Source organism: Lichenostomus cassidix, chromosome 2 (assembly GCF_008360975.1).
Source record: "Lichenostomus cassidix isolate B80296 chromosome 2, HeHo_3.0, whole genome shotgun sequence".
NCBI classification, from domain to species: domain Eukaryota; kingdom Metazoa; phylum Chordata; class Aves; order Passeriformes; family Meliphagidae; genus Lichenostomus; species Lichenostomus cassidix.
This window is the reverse complement of record NC_139482.1, coordinates 328,404-340,473: the sequence shown is the minus strand read 5'-3', so window position 1 is coordinate 340,473 and position 12,070 is coordinate 328,404. Positions and strand designations below refer to the sequence as shown.

General features: G+C 67.1%; 2 protein-coding genes across 4 annotated transcripts; one reads left to right on the top strand and one right to left on the bottom strand.

Moving 5' to 3' along the window:
• The first annotated feature begins 1,202 nt into the window (after positions 1 to 1,202).
• On the top strand, positions 1,203 to 8,794 carry ASIC3 (acid sensing ion channel subunit 3). Of its 2 annotated transcripts, XM_085049975.1 has the most exons (11): positions 1,206 to 2,269; positions 4,834 to 4,984; positions 5,131 to 5,258; positions 6,114 to 6,264; positions 6,344 to 6,400; positions 6,731 to 6,884; positions 7,480 to 7,571; positions 7,643 to 7,722; positions 7,793 to 7,864; positions 7,966 to 8,012; positions 8,475 to 8,794. In XM_085049975.1, exons 1-11 carry the CDS (start codon positions 1,715 to 1,717, stop codon positions 8,551 to 8,553), a joined length of 1,566 nt encoding a protein of 521 aa, XP_084906101.1. In that variant the 5' UTR covers positions 1,206 to 1,714; the 3' UTR covers positions 8,554 to 8,794. The 2 variants fall into 2 exon arrangements, with proteins under 2 accessions (XP_084906102.1, XP_084906101.1); XM_085049976.1 differs by lacking the exon at positions 7,966 to 8,012 and having other exon boundaries at positions 1,203 to 2,269.
• Positions 8,795 to 8,972: 178 nt separating this feature from the next.
• On the bottom strand, positions 8,973 to 12,029 carry CDK5 (cyclin dependent kinase 5). Of its 2 annotated transcripts, XM_085049978.1 has the most exons (12): positions 11,902 to 12,028; positions 11,704 to 11,792; positions 11,569 to 11,636; positions 11,403 to 11,463; positions 11,251 to 11,307; positions 11,055 to 11,150; positions 10,720 to 10,794; positions 10,539 to 10,635; positions 10,382 to 10,451; positions 9,901 to 9,961; positions 9,745 to 9,825; positions 8,973 to 9,517 (listed from the first exon to the last, which is right to left on the bottom strand). In XM_085049978.1, exons 1-12 carry the CDS (start codon positions 11,936 to 11,938, stop codon positions 9,431 to 9,433), a joined length of 879 nt encoding a protein of 292 aa, XP_084906104.1. In that variant the 5' UTR covers positions 11,939 to 12,028; the 3' UTR covers positions 8,973 to 9,430. The 2 variants fall into 2 exon arrangements, with proteins under 2 accessions (XP_084906104.1, XP_084906105.1); XM_085049979.1 differs by lacking the exons at positions 9,901 to 9,961; positions 10,382 to 10,451 and having other exon boundaries at positions 9,745 to 9,806; positions 11,902 to 12,029.
• Between the last annotated feature and the right edge of the window lie 41 nt (positions 12,030 to 12,070).

Below are 12,070 nucleotides of genomic sequence, written 5' to 3'. Positions count from 1 at the left end.
CGAGGGGCTTCGCTTTGTGGTGGGACGTTGCGAGGGATCCTCCGGGCCGCTGGGGGGCGCCCCTGCCAGCAGGGAGAGGCGGTGTCCCGGGGCGGGGCCGAGGCTGAGTGACGTGTGTTTGTGGGCGTGGCTGGTGGCGCTGGCCCCGCCCCCTGACATCGGGAGGAGGAGGGGGGTCACTGTGTCACCCCCTGCGTGGTGTCAGCTCGCTCCCCCAAGATGCGCGACCCCTGTGTAGCCCTCTTGGGGTGAGGGTTCCCTGTATGACCCTCGGGGCAGGGTGTCCCATGTGTCACCCGTGGAGTGTGGGACCCCTGTGTCACTCACGAGCGAGGAAATGCTGGGACACCCCCGGGGGAGGGGAGGGGGGAGCCCCTATGTACCTTCGGGATGGGGGACCCCTGCATTCCTCGCCCCAAATGGAGGAGTCCCTGCGTGACCTCTGTGACGGGGTACCCCTATATTAACCCCCGGGGCAGGGGGTCCATGTGTCACTTCCGGAGTGGAGGAACCCCTGGGTGACCTCTGGGATGGGAGACCCCCGTGTGACCTCCCCGCTGGAGTGAGGGGAGTCGCCTGTGTCACCCTCCAGGAGTGTCACACTCCCCCTGTATCACCCCGGGAGTGGAGGGACCCTGTGTCATCTCTCTGGGGTAGGGGACCCTCTGTATGACCCTGGGATGGGGGACCTCTGGAATATGGGTTACCCCTAAGTGACTTCACGGGATGGACTGTCCCTTGTGCCGCCTCTCAAGGTAGGAGGCCCTTGTGTCACCTCCCTGGCTGGGGGAACCCCTATGTGACCCCCTGGGGTAGGATCAGCCCTGCATGACTTTCCCGGGTTGAGGTGTCCCCTGGATCAGCCTTAGGACGGGAGACCACTGTGTCACCCCCGGGTGAGGTGACACAGTGGGTGTCACACAGGGTGGGGAGACCGTGTGACAGCTTTCTGGGGTGACAGCTTTCTTTTCCTCCACTGCATCACGCCCCGGGGTGGAGGAACCCCTGTGTGACCCTGGGACGGGGGGACCTCTGTGTGACTCTCGGGGTGGGTTCCTTTGGGCTGCCCGATGAAGGGCGCTGTTTGCTGATCTCCCCTTCCCCGGGGGTCTCGGTCCCCCCGTACCCCAACGCTGCGGCCGCCGGCGGGGGCGGCGGGTGGAGCCGAGCGGGAGGGGCGGCGGCGGCGGGGGGCGGCGGGGACCGGCGGCGGCTGCGCCGCGGCGGGAGCGAAGCCGGGAGCGGGACCGGGGCTGGAACCAGGAGCCGGACCGGGGCTAGAACCGGGAGCGAGGCTGGGGCTGGGGTTGGAACGGGAGCTGGAACTGGGATCGGGGCTGCGCCGCCGCGGCGGCGGCAGCGGCGGCAGGAGCGGAGTCAGGGCTGGGACTAGATCCGGGACCGGGATCGGGAGGGGGACCGAGGCTGGAATCGGGACCGGATTGGGGACCAGGGCTGGAACCGGGACCGGAACCGAGACCGCGACCGGGGCTGAGGCTGGGGCTGGAGCCGGGACGCCGCGCTGCCGGCGGCTCCGCGGCACCGGTCGGGCAGCACCGGCACCGGCAGCGTGGGGGAGCGAAGCGGCCGGTCCTGCCCTGCCGTCTCTCCTGCCCACCCTCCTCTTCCCCTCCCTCCCCGCCAGCTGCACCCTGAGCCCGGCGCGGCGATGGGCTGAGGGTGCCGGGCACCGCGGGGCCCCGGCGGCAACAGGATGAGGAGGGGCTCGGAGGGCAGCGGGGAGGGCGAGGGGCTCTCGAGCCTGCGGGCCTTCGCCCACAGCTCCTCACTGCACGGCATCAGCCACGTCTTCGCCTACGGGGCTGTGTCCCTGCGCCGCGTGCTTTGGGGAGGCTTTTTCCTGGGCTCGCTGGGGCTGCTGCTGCTCGTGTGCGCCGAGCGCGTCGCCTACTTCCTCACCTACCCCCACGTCACCAAGCTGGACGAGGTGGCTGCCCGCAACCTCACCTTCCCGGCCATCACCATCTGCAACCTCAACGAGTTCCGCTTCTCCAAAATCACCCGCAACGACATGTACCACGTGGGCGAGCTGCTGGCGCTGCTCAACGAGCGCTACGAGATCAGCAACCCGCAGCTGGCTGAGCCCCACGTCCTGGCCGCCCTGCGCGACAAGGCCAACTTCAAGAACTTCAAGGCGAAGCCCTTCAGCATGGCCGAGTTCTACAACCGCACGGGCCACGACCTGGCTGACATGCTGCTGCAGTGCTCCTTCCGTGGTACCGGCTGCACTGCCCGCAACTTCACCGTGGTGAGTGCCAAGAGGGTAGGGAGGGAACCCACCGTGTGCCCCGGGGCTGCAGAGGGACATGGGAGTCCTGCTGGGGTCAGATACCGGCAGGTGAGCCCCCTCTCTAATGCCACTGCCAGCAGCACCTTTAGTCCCTGCCCACCTTCCTGAGCACTGTGGAGAGACCCCGGTGTCCTGCCAAGGTTGGCCACCTCTAGGTGAGCCCCTTCTCCCAGCCCACCGGTGCATCCCACCACCCACAGCACCATAGCCCCATCCCACCCCTCTGGGTACAGCAGCTGCCAGCCAGGGGTGCCCCCACCCTGGGTGCTGCAGGGATGCCAGGTGGCTGAGAATGGTGTCCAGCATGGAGCAGGGCTGTGCCGGGGACTGTGCTGGCTGGGGGTCTCTGCTGGCATGCAGGCACCGGGCAGGGGTGTGGTGGGCACAGGATGCTCATGGGTACAGGGTGCTCAGGGTTACGGGATGCTCACAGGTACAGGATGCTCACAGGCGTGGGGTGCTCACCTGTATGGGGTGTCACTTGTACGGGGTGCTCACAGGTGCAGCCCCCACTACCTGTGCCAGCCTCAGGTGCCACCGGGCACTGCCATTAGCAGCTGCTACCCTGGCTGTTGGCACAGAGGCTCCCCTGGGCAGCTCTTCCATGCCTGGCATAGGTGGGGGTCCCTGTGCCAGCACCCACCCCCAGAGCCTGTGGGCACCCAGCCCTGCTGCAACCCCCAGCACCCTCCACCACTACCTCCAGCACTCCAATTCCTGGCCCCAGCACCCCCCCACTGCAGCCCCCAGAATGGGGCAGTGACAGTGGCACAGGCAAGGATGATGACATTTGTGTGACAGGCAGGGACACTGGGACAGGCAGGGATGGTGGCATGGATAGGATGGGCAGGGGCAGTGTCACAGGTGGACAGGTGACAGGTGGACAGGAGCAGTGGCATGGGCAGGATGGACACATCCCTCCTGCCACAGTAGCACCAGGCTGCAGTGTGCTGTGGGTGCTGGGCAGCTCATGTCCACCATGCCAGCTCTGCCCAGTCCACATCACTGTCCCCAGCAATTATTGTCACCTTAATGCTCTTAGAGCACTAATTAATTCTCCATGAAGCTTAGGGATGAGCTACCTTTTGACAGCTCCGTGCCCCCTCTGTGCCTCCCATGCTCCCTGTGCCCCTCTTTGCTCCCTCCATTCCCCCTGTGCCCCAATGCCCCCGGCCAGAGCTGCTCTGCCAGTGTCCCTGCAGCAGGGCCATGCAGTGGTGATGGCCCCTGGGTTCGAGGGCTGGGACATGTGGCAGGAGGGCTGAGGGCCCCCAGGGCAGGGCTTGAGGTGGGTGGCACGTGCCTGGTTGAGCAGCAGCGTCCTGGCTCTGCCCCCAAAGTCCCCAGGCTCAGCCAGTCCAGACTGGGATCCTCTGCCCTGGGCCACGGTGCTGAGCTCTAGCACTGTGTCCCTGCGCCTTGTCCCAGCCCTGGCCCCGGTGTCCCTGATGTTCCTGGACATGTGGTGAGGGCCCAAGGGCCATCCTGATGAGCTGTGTCCCATCTTGCCTCCTGCAGGGCCAGTGGGGTGGGCCAGGCTAGGGGTGTGGGGACAGGGGATCCGCGGGGAGCAGGGCTGGGGGTCCCTGCAGGGCAGGGCTTAGGGTCCCCAGGGGGGCAGGGGTACCCTGCGTGACCCTGAGTATGGAGCGCAGGAGGACTGGCAGTGCTGGGGCCATGTCCTCATCACTGTCCCCACCCATGTCCCCCCCACCCCCGGCATCCCCATGCCGGGCAGCCGTTGCCATGACACCCGCCCCCCCCTTTCCTCCTTGGGCACCGCATTACCATGGCAACGGGTCCCCACTTTGGGAGCAGCTGGTTGCCACAGCAACGCCCCCTCCACTCACCCCCGTGGGACATAACCCCCGGGTGGGGCACCCACAGCAGAGGGGGCCATGATGCCATGGGACCAGCCTGCGGGCTCAGGGTCACCCCAGGGTCCCCAGCAGTGGGTACTACTCCCTGGGAACTCAAGGTCACCCCAGGCTTCCTGCCTGGGGGTGCAGATCCCCGGGGGTGGCTGGCCCAGGAAAGGCTCTCAGGTTCTGGAGGGGACGTGGTGACCTCTGCCGCTGTGACAAAGGAGTCCTGGTCCCCATCACCGTCCTGGCTTGTGCCCTCCCATCTCAAGTGTCCCCACATGTTCCCTGGAGCTGCGATGAAACCCAATATCCCTGCAGAGCCATAGTGGCGCAGGTCTGGGCACCATCACTGTCCTCGCCTTCTCCTGGGGGCACTGCTATCCTGTGCCAGGGCACTGGGATCCCGTCCTGGGTCCTGTAGGGCGTTGGGGTCCCGTGCTGGGGCACTGGGATTCTGCTCTGGGGGCACCAGGATCCTGCCCTGGCTCTCGTGGGGCACTGGAATCCCCATTGTCATATCCCCATGTGTGTCTCCGTGTCCCCACGGGGTCCCCACAGTGGCACCAAATGCCCCATGCCCACGTCCCTGTGGGGTCCTTGCAGTGGCAGTGAGAGCCCTGTCCCCACATCCGGGATGTGTGCCCCGTGTTCCTGCAGATCTTCACACGCCTGGGGAAATGCTACACTTTCAACCCGGGGGGACCGGGGCGCGAGGTGCTGACCACGCTGCAGGGTGGCTCCGGCAATGGCCTCGAGCTCATGCTCAATGTGCAGCAGGAGGAGTATCTGCCCGTCTGGGGGGACACAGGTGAGACCCTGCCCGCCTTGGGGGATACGGGTGACAGCACTTGGCTGTGGTGAGTACTTGTCCTTTTGGGGGGATGCAGGTGAACATTTGGGGGGACATAGGTGAGACCCCTAGCCCTGCCCCTGACCCCCTCCCCTGCTCTGCAGATGAGACCTCGTTTGAGGCGGGGGTGAAGGTGCAGATCCACAGCCAGGATGAGCCACCCTTCATTGACCAGCTGGGCTTCGGCGTTGCCCCTGGCTTCCAGACCTTCGTCTCCTGCCAGCAGCAGCGGGTATCCGGGCACGGCACCCAGGGCTGGCCACAGACCCCCGAGGGATCGGGATGGGCCCCCAGAGGGACTTGAATGGACCCCCAAATGGCTCAGGATGGAGCCCCAAAGGGCTCGGGATGGCATGGTGTTACCACAAACATCCCAAACACTCCCCATCTGCGTGGGGACACCCCATGCCCAGCTATGCCGTGGGTACCGTGCCACTGCACTGCCACTGCACTGGCCAGGAGCAGCACACGGTGTGGGGCAGCCCCACGCCAGGACCAGGCAGCCCTTCCGCAGGCACCGGCTCCAGCAGCGACCCCCCTGCTCCTGCGGAACAGCCGCCAGGGGGGCGGCAGCACTCGGCCCCCGCAGCCAGACACCTAAATTTAGGTGCCTCGAGTGGGTGTCACCACGTGTGCCGGCGCATGGGCGGCAGGAGCACGGCGGCAGCAGGAACGTGGCCCTGGCACCCACGGGTGGGGGGTGCTGGGTCCTCACCAGGCGCGATCCCTGCACTGGGCACCGAGGGGAGTGCGGGGGTCTGTGCTGACCCCCCCGCCTGGCACGTCCTGTTCCCGCATGCTCCCAGATGGTGCCACCTGCCAGACTTCGTTGTGGCACCCAGCACAGGTGACAATTGCTGCAACACCCATCCCCACGCTCAGAAAAGAGGGGACAGGGTGGGACAGGGACTCTGGGGTGGTAGGACCCCCAGCGCTGGCTGTGCGAGGTGAGCCCTCCTCCAGCACTGGCTGCGCAGGGCGCTGATGGGCCGGGAGGTGGCAGCGTGGCCGGGTACGACACTGGGGACATTGGGGCTGACACAGGGGGCCCCAGGACGCCGTGTTTTCCTTAGCGGGTGCCTGGCAGCTGGTGTACCTGCCCCCGCCCTGGGGGGACTGCAAGGCCACCCCCATCGAGTCCGACTTCTTCACCAACTACAGCCTGACGGCGTGCCGCCTGGACTGCGAGACGCGCTACCTGGCCGAGAACTGCAACTGCCGCATGGTGCACATGCCGGGTGAGCGGGGGGGGCGGCTGGGGGGCTGCGGGGCTGCCGGGACCACCCCCTGTCCCTGCGACCGCCGCCTCCCCTGCAGGCAACGCCAACGTCTGCACCCCGGAGCAGTACAAGGAGTGCGCTGACCCCGCGCTGGGTACGTACCCCGTGCCCCGCGATGGCCCTGGGCACCCCGTGCCCTTCTGGGGACACCTCAGCCTCCCCACGCCCCCCTTTCTGTGAGCGTGGCTCCGGTGTCTCTGTGCTCCCACCACTGTGAGCGTGGCTCCGGTGTCCCTATGCCCTCGCTGGGGCGGAGGTCACTGCTGTCCCCAGACAGGACTGTGCAGGGCTGAGCCCCTCTCCCTGTGCCCGGCACACTTGTCCCGGGTGGCACCTGCCACCACCCAGCTCTGCCCCCGGAGCATCCTGCCCTGCCTCGCGGGCAGGGGTCCCAAGGGTCCCCGTCCCACCCACACCCTCCCAGACTTCCTGGTGACGAAGGACAGCGAGTACTGCGCGTGCCGCACGCCCTGCGCCATGGTGCGCTACGGCAAAGAGCTCTCCATGGTGAAGATCCCCAGCAAGGCCTCGGCCAAGTACCTGGCCAAGAAGTTCAACAAGACGGAGCAGTATATCGCGTGAGTGACACTGCCACCGCTGCTGTCACTGCTGCTGCCACCGTGGTGTCACCCACCACCCCGCCAGCACACAGCGTGACATAGCACGGCGCGGCCACACAGCCCCAGCATGACAAGTGGCGTCATGTGGCACAGTGTGACAGCGTGACACAGTACAGCACGGCCCCATGACATGAGCCAGCACTGTTTGACACAATGTCCTCAGCATAGGGACTGGCACAGTCCAGGGTGACAGTGTGACACGGCATGTGCACATGGCATCCCCCAGCAGACGTGAATTGGCACAGCATGACAGTGTGACACAGCACGGTACAGCCACACGGCATCCCCAGCACGTGTGAACTGACACAGCCCAAAATGATGGTGTGACATGGCATGGCATGGTGTGACAGCGTGACATGGCACAGCATGGCATGGCATGGCACAGCATGCACAGCACAGCCCAGGATGGCACAGCATGGCCTGGCACACCCTTGTGCCCCGCAGCACCGGGCACTGGTCTGCTCTGTCCCACTGCACCCCATGGGCACAGCACAGCACAGCCCCCCTGCACCTGACACTCCCCCCTTGTCCCCTGTGTCCCATGTCCCCTCAGGGAAAACGTGCTGGTCCTGGACATCTTCTTCGAGGCACTGAACTACGAGATGATCGAGCAGAAGAAGGCGTACGAGGTGGCAGGGCTGCTGGGTGAGGGACAGGGGGTCTGGGGGTGCCGGGGGACCAGGGGTCTGCCCTCTCTGACGTCACCCCTCGCGCAGGTGACATCGGGGGGCAGATGGGGCTCTTCATCGGCGCCAGCCTCCTCACCATCCTGGAGATCTTTGATTACCTGTATGAGGTGAGCCACCCTGGTCTCCCCCTGCCCGGGGGTCTCAGGGCTGGGTACTCTGACCCACCTTCCCCCCCAGGTGTTCCGGGACAAACTCCTCAGCCTGTACAAGGAGAAGAAGCGGAGCCCCCGCAGCGATGGCGGCACCCTGGTAACCCCCATCGTGCCCCCCACTCCCCACCCCCGGCCCAGGGGTCGCACCTCATCCCCCCACCGCTCACCGCTCTCTCATCCCTCTGTGCACCCGTCCAGGAGCACCCGGCGGTCCCGGGCAGCCCCACGGCCCCACGCCCACCCAGGTACACCTAGGGGGGCAACCAGAGGCCCCCGGGGCTGGCACGGGGGGTGCGGGGCTGTCACTCTCTGGGGCAACATGGGGGTCCCTGGGAGGCACGAGGGTGCAGGCCATTCCCTGCAGATCTCCCTCATTCCCTGTGAACCTCCCTGTATTCTCTGCACATCTCTCATTCCCTATAGACCCCCCCATTTCCTGCAGACTTCCCCCATCTTCATCATCCACCACAGTCCCCTGTTCTGGGGTCCCCCAACCTCCCCTCCAGGAGAGCAGGGACCAGGTGGGGGACAAGGCAGGGGCCAGCCTGGCTTCAGACTGGTTGCCCCTCCCAAAGTGGTGGACTCCTGGGGCACCCCGGGATGCACATGGGGAGAGGGCAAGGGGCAGAGCTCCCCCAGCGGGTGGGGAGCAGGGGGCCGGGGGTGGCGGTGAGAGTGACCCCCTGACCTCCCTGACCCCCCCGCAGAGCGCCCGGCCCCCCCTGCCCAGCCCCACGCCCCGTCTCGGCGTCGCCCCGAACCTGTTACCTCGTCACCCGGCTCTAGGGTCCTCCCTGGGCCCCCCCGCGGAGCCCTGCTCGCCCCCCCGCCGGCCGGGGGGCTGGGGGGACACCCCTGGGCCGCGGGGCGGCCTCCAGGCCCCCCATGCCCCCTGAGGGGGTGTCGGGGGGCTGGGGGTGAGGGGCCCCCCGGCCCTGCTCCCACGTCCCTGCATGCGCTGCCTGTGTCCCCTTGCGCTGGACATGCAACCCGTCCCTACAGCCCCCCAAATAAAGAGGTGCCCCAGGCCTGGCTCTGGGCTGCTGAGGGGGAACGGGGGGCTGGGGATGGGGAGGGGTCCTGGCTGCTGCAGGAAGAAGGCAGCGCTGAGGGGGTCACAGGGCTGGGCTAGGGGTCAGGGGCTGGTAGTCCTGTCACATGGCAGTGGGGGGTTCCCCGACACCCCAGGAAGGAGAAGGCGGCGCTGGGGGGGGAAGCTCTTTATGGGATACCAAACGCACATCACCCACATACAGCAGTGCCCTAGAAAAGGGCACACCCGCGACCCCCCCAGCACACAAGGGGCCGGGGGGAAGTAGGGAGAGAAGGGTGGGGGGTATATTCCCCCCTGGAATCCCTGTGCCTGGTCCCAGAGGGAACTGCCCCTCCACCAGCACTGTGGCCCCATGTTCTGGGGGTTCCCATGCCCTTGGGAAGTCCCCTGCCCCCAGGCCAGTCCTGTGTCCCGGGGGGAAGTCCGAGCCCTCTCACCCACCCCGCGGGGCTGGGGAGTCTGGGGGGCTTGCACCAGCCCCCTGCAGCTGGGACAGAACCTAATAAATACTAGGGGGGCTGCAGTTCAGGGGGTCTGGCATGGGCTGGCACCCGGCTGCAGGGGGCTGGGGGCTGCCCCCCTCAGGGGGGTCTGGGGCGTCGGGCAGCCCTAGGGGGGGCAGAAGTCAGTGAAGTAGGGGTGCTGCAGGGCCTCCTCCGCTGAGATCCGCTGCACCGGATTGCACTTGAGCAGGTTCTGGGGGGTACGGGGGAGCTGAGGGGGGAGAGCATGGACCCCCCCACCCCACAATCCCCCGCAGCTGGGCGGGGGGCTGTGAGGGGGGAGAACATCCACTCCCAGGAGCCTGAGCCCTCATGGGGTGGGCAGGGGGACAGGTGTGGGGGACACAGTGATGGGATACAAGCAGGGGAAGATGCAGGTTGTGGGGGGACATGGGCAGGGGGACACAGGCAGGGTCTCACCTGCAGCAGGTCCCGGCCAGTCGCGTTCAGCTTGGGCACCACGTTGACGAGGGAGGTGGTAGCTGGGTACATGGGGTAGGGCTGGGGACACACAGGTGACCCCCAGCTCCCCCAGACCCCCTATTCCCTCTGACACCCCCGGTCCCCTGCCCTCACCTTGTAGTCCGGCAGCTTGGCCATGGCTGGCCACTGCTCCTCTGTTGGGGTCCCCAGCAGCGTGGGACAGTCAAGGGCCACCATGGGGGCACCCAACACCTGCCCTCCTGCCCCTCTGTCCAGCCGAGTGGAGTTCCCATTCCCAGGGATCCCCATCCTCAAAGCTCCTCATTCCCCACAGGGTCCCCATTCTGCAGGGCTCCCCATTCCCAGGGGAGGTCCCCATTCCCGGGGACTCTACTCTCCATTCCAGGGTTTCCCCAATCCCCCATTCTGGGGGTCCTTGTTCCTGAGGGATCACCATTCCCACAGGGCTCCCCATTCCCAGAGGGGTCTCCATTCCCAGGGGTGGTCTCCATTCCTGGAGACTCCATTCCAGTGTTTCCCCATTCCCAGCAGTCCCCACTCCTTTGGGTTTCCCTTTCCCCGAGCTCCCCATTCCCAGACAGTCCACTCTGGGTTTCCCCATTCCCAAGGATATCGGAAGATCCTCTTCAGCTGGTCATCCACGTCGTTGCCCGGGAAGAGGGGCCGCCCTGCATTGGCCAGTTCTGGGGGAACAGGGGGTGGTTCCCACAGGTCCCCAGCCCCCATGGCCCCCCAGGCCGTCCCCCTGCTCCCCTGGCCCCACAGTGTACCTGCAAAGATGCACCCGGCTGACCACATGTCGATGGAGGTGGAGTAGAGCTTGGCACCGAAGAGAACATCGGGGGGCCGGTACCACAGAGTGACCACCTGGGGAGGGACAGGGACACTCGGACAGGGACAGGGGGACCCCGAGCCAGCTGGGTGGGACCAGGACCCTGAGCCCCCACTCACCTCGGCCGAGTAGCAGCGCACAGGGATGCCAAAGGCCCGAGCCAGCCCGAAATCTGCCAGCTTGAGCTCCCCGTTCTGGGGGGACAGATGGGGTCAGTGCAGGGGGCCCCACCTGTGTCCCCTGCACCCCAGGGACAGCAGCCCTGTTGCCTTTCCCATCACTGGGAACATGGGGGAGATGGAGCTGCAACTGTGGCTGGACAGACATCAGGTGTGACCCCCAAAACAGACAGACAGCCTCCCACTTCCACATGTGACCCCCGCAGCACAGCCCCCTGCTCCATCACCCCCTCGTCCCAACCCCTTCCCACTGTGAGCCCTCCACTCGCCCCCACCCTGTTGATGAGCAGGTTCTGGGGTTTCAGGTCCCGGTGCAGGACATTGCGGCTGTGGCAGAACGCGAGGCCCTTCAGTAGCTGGTACATGAACGACTGTGGGAGAGCACAAACGGGGTCCATCAGCCCCCCAGCACCGCAGCCCCCCGCGGGGCCGAGCGGGGACCCCGGGGGCCCCCCAGAATCCCAGACCCACCTTGACAATCTCAGGGTCCAGATCCCCATTGCAACTATCGAAGTATTTCTTCAGGTCCTGGGGGGAAGCGAGGGGGAGCAGCGAGCGGTGACCCTCGGAGACCCCCAGGGACCACCGTGTCCCCCCAGGGCCCCCGTGGCCGCGGTGCTCACCTGGTCGCAGAACTCAAAGACCAGGGTCAGCTTCTTGTCGCTGTGCAGAACGTCGTGGAGCCTGCGGGGAGGGATCCCTGAGCTGCCCGGCCGGGCCCGGGGCACCCGGGGGGAGCAGTGTCCGCGCAGAGCCCCAGCCCCGCTCGCTCCCGGAGCCCGGCGGTACCTGACGATGTTCTTGTGCTTGAGCTCCTTGAGCAGGCAGATCTCCCGCAGCGCCGAGCTGGGCACCCCCTGCGGGACGGCCGGGTCACGGGAGCCCCGGGGGCCCGGGGGGCTCCCAGCCCGGCCCCTCCCTCACCTCATCATCGTCGTCTAGCCGCACCCGCTTCAGCGCCACGATCTCGTGCGTCTCCCGGTTCTTGGCCTTGAACACGGTGCCGTAGGTGCCTGCGGGGGGCGGAGGGGCGTCACGGCCGAGCCCCCGGTACCTGTACCGACAGCGCCGCCGGGCCCCGCAGCACCCGGGTCCCCCCGCCCGGCTCCGGCCCTGCCGCACCTTCCCCGATCTTCTCCAGCTTCTCGTATTTCTGCATCGCGCCGCGATCGGTCCCGGCCCGGCCCGGCCCCGGTACCGGCCCCCGCCCGCCCCGCCACGCCTCCCAGGACACCCCGCGCGGCGCCGCCACACCTCCCGTCAGCCTCTGCGCGGCCCCGCCACGCCACGC

What these genes read in the sequence shown, in the direction of transcription:
- CDK5 (XM_085049978.1), bottom strand. Translation starts at nt 11,938, where the DNA reads ATGCAGAAATACGAGAAGCTGGAGAAGATCGGGGAAG. An exon ending in AGAACCTGCTCATCAACAGG is followed by an intron (nt 10,795 to 11,054) that starts GTGGGGGCGAGT and finishes CTGTCCCCCCAG; the next exon opens with AACGGGGAGCTCAAGCTGGC. An exon ending in AGCCGGGTGCATCTTTGCAG is followed by an intron (nt 10,452 to 10,538) that starts GTACACTGTGGG and finishes CTGTTCCCCCAG; the next exon opens with AACTGGCCAATGCAGGGCGG.
- ASIC3 (XM_085049976.1), top strand. Translation starts at nt 1,715, where the DNA reads ATGAGGAGGGGCTCGGAGGGCAGCGGGGAGGGCGAGGGGCTCTCGAGC. An exon ending in TCTCCTGCCAGCAGCAGCGG is followed by an intron (nt 5,259 to 6,113) that starts GTATCCGGGCAC and finishes GGTGCCTGGCAG; the next exon opens with CTGGTGTACCTGCCCCCGCC. An exon ending in TCTTTGATTACCTGTATGAG is followed by an intron (nt 7,723 to 7,792) that starts GTGAGCCACCCT and finishes CTTCCCCCCCAG; the next exon opens with GTGTTCCGGGACAAACTCCT.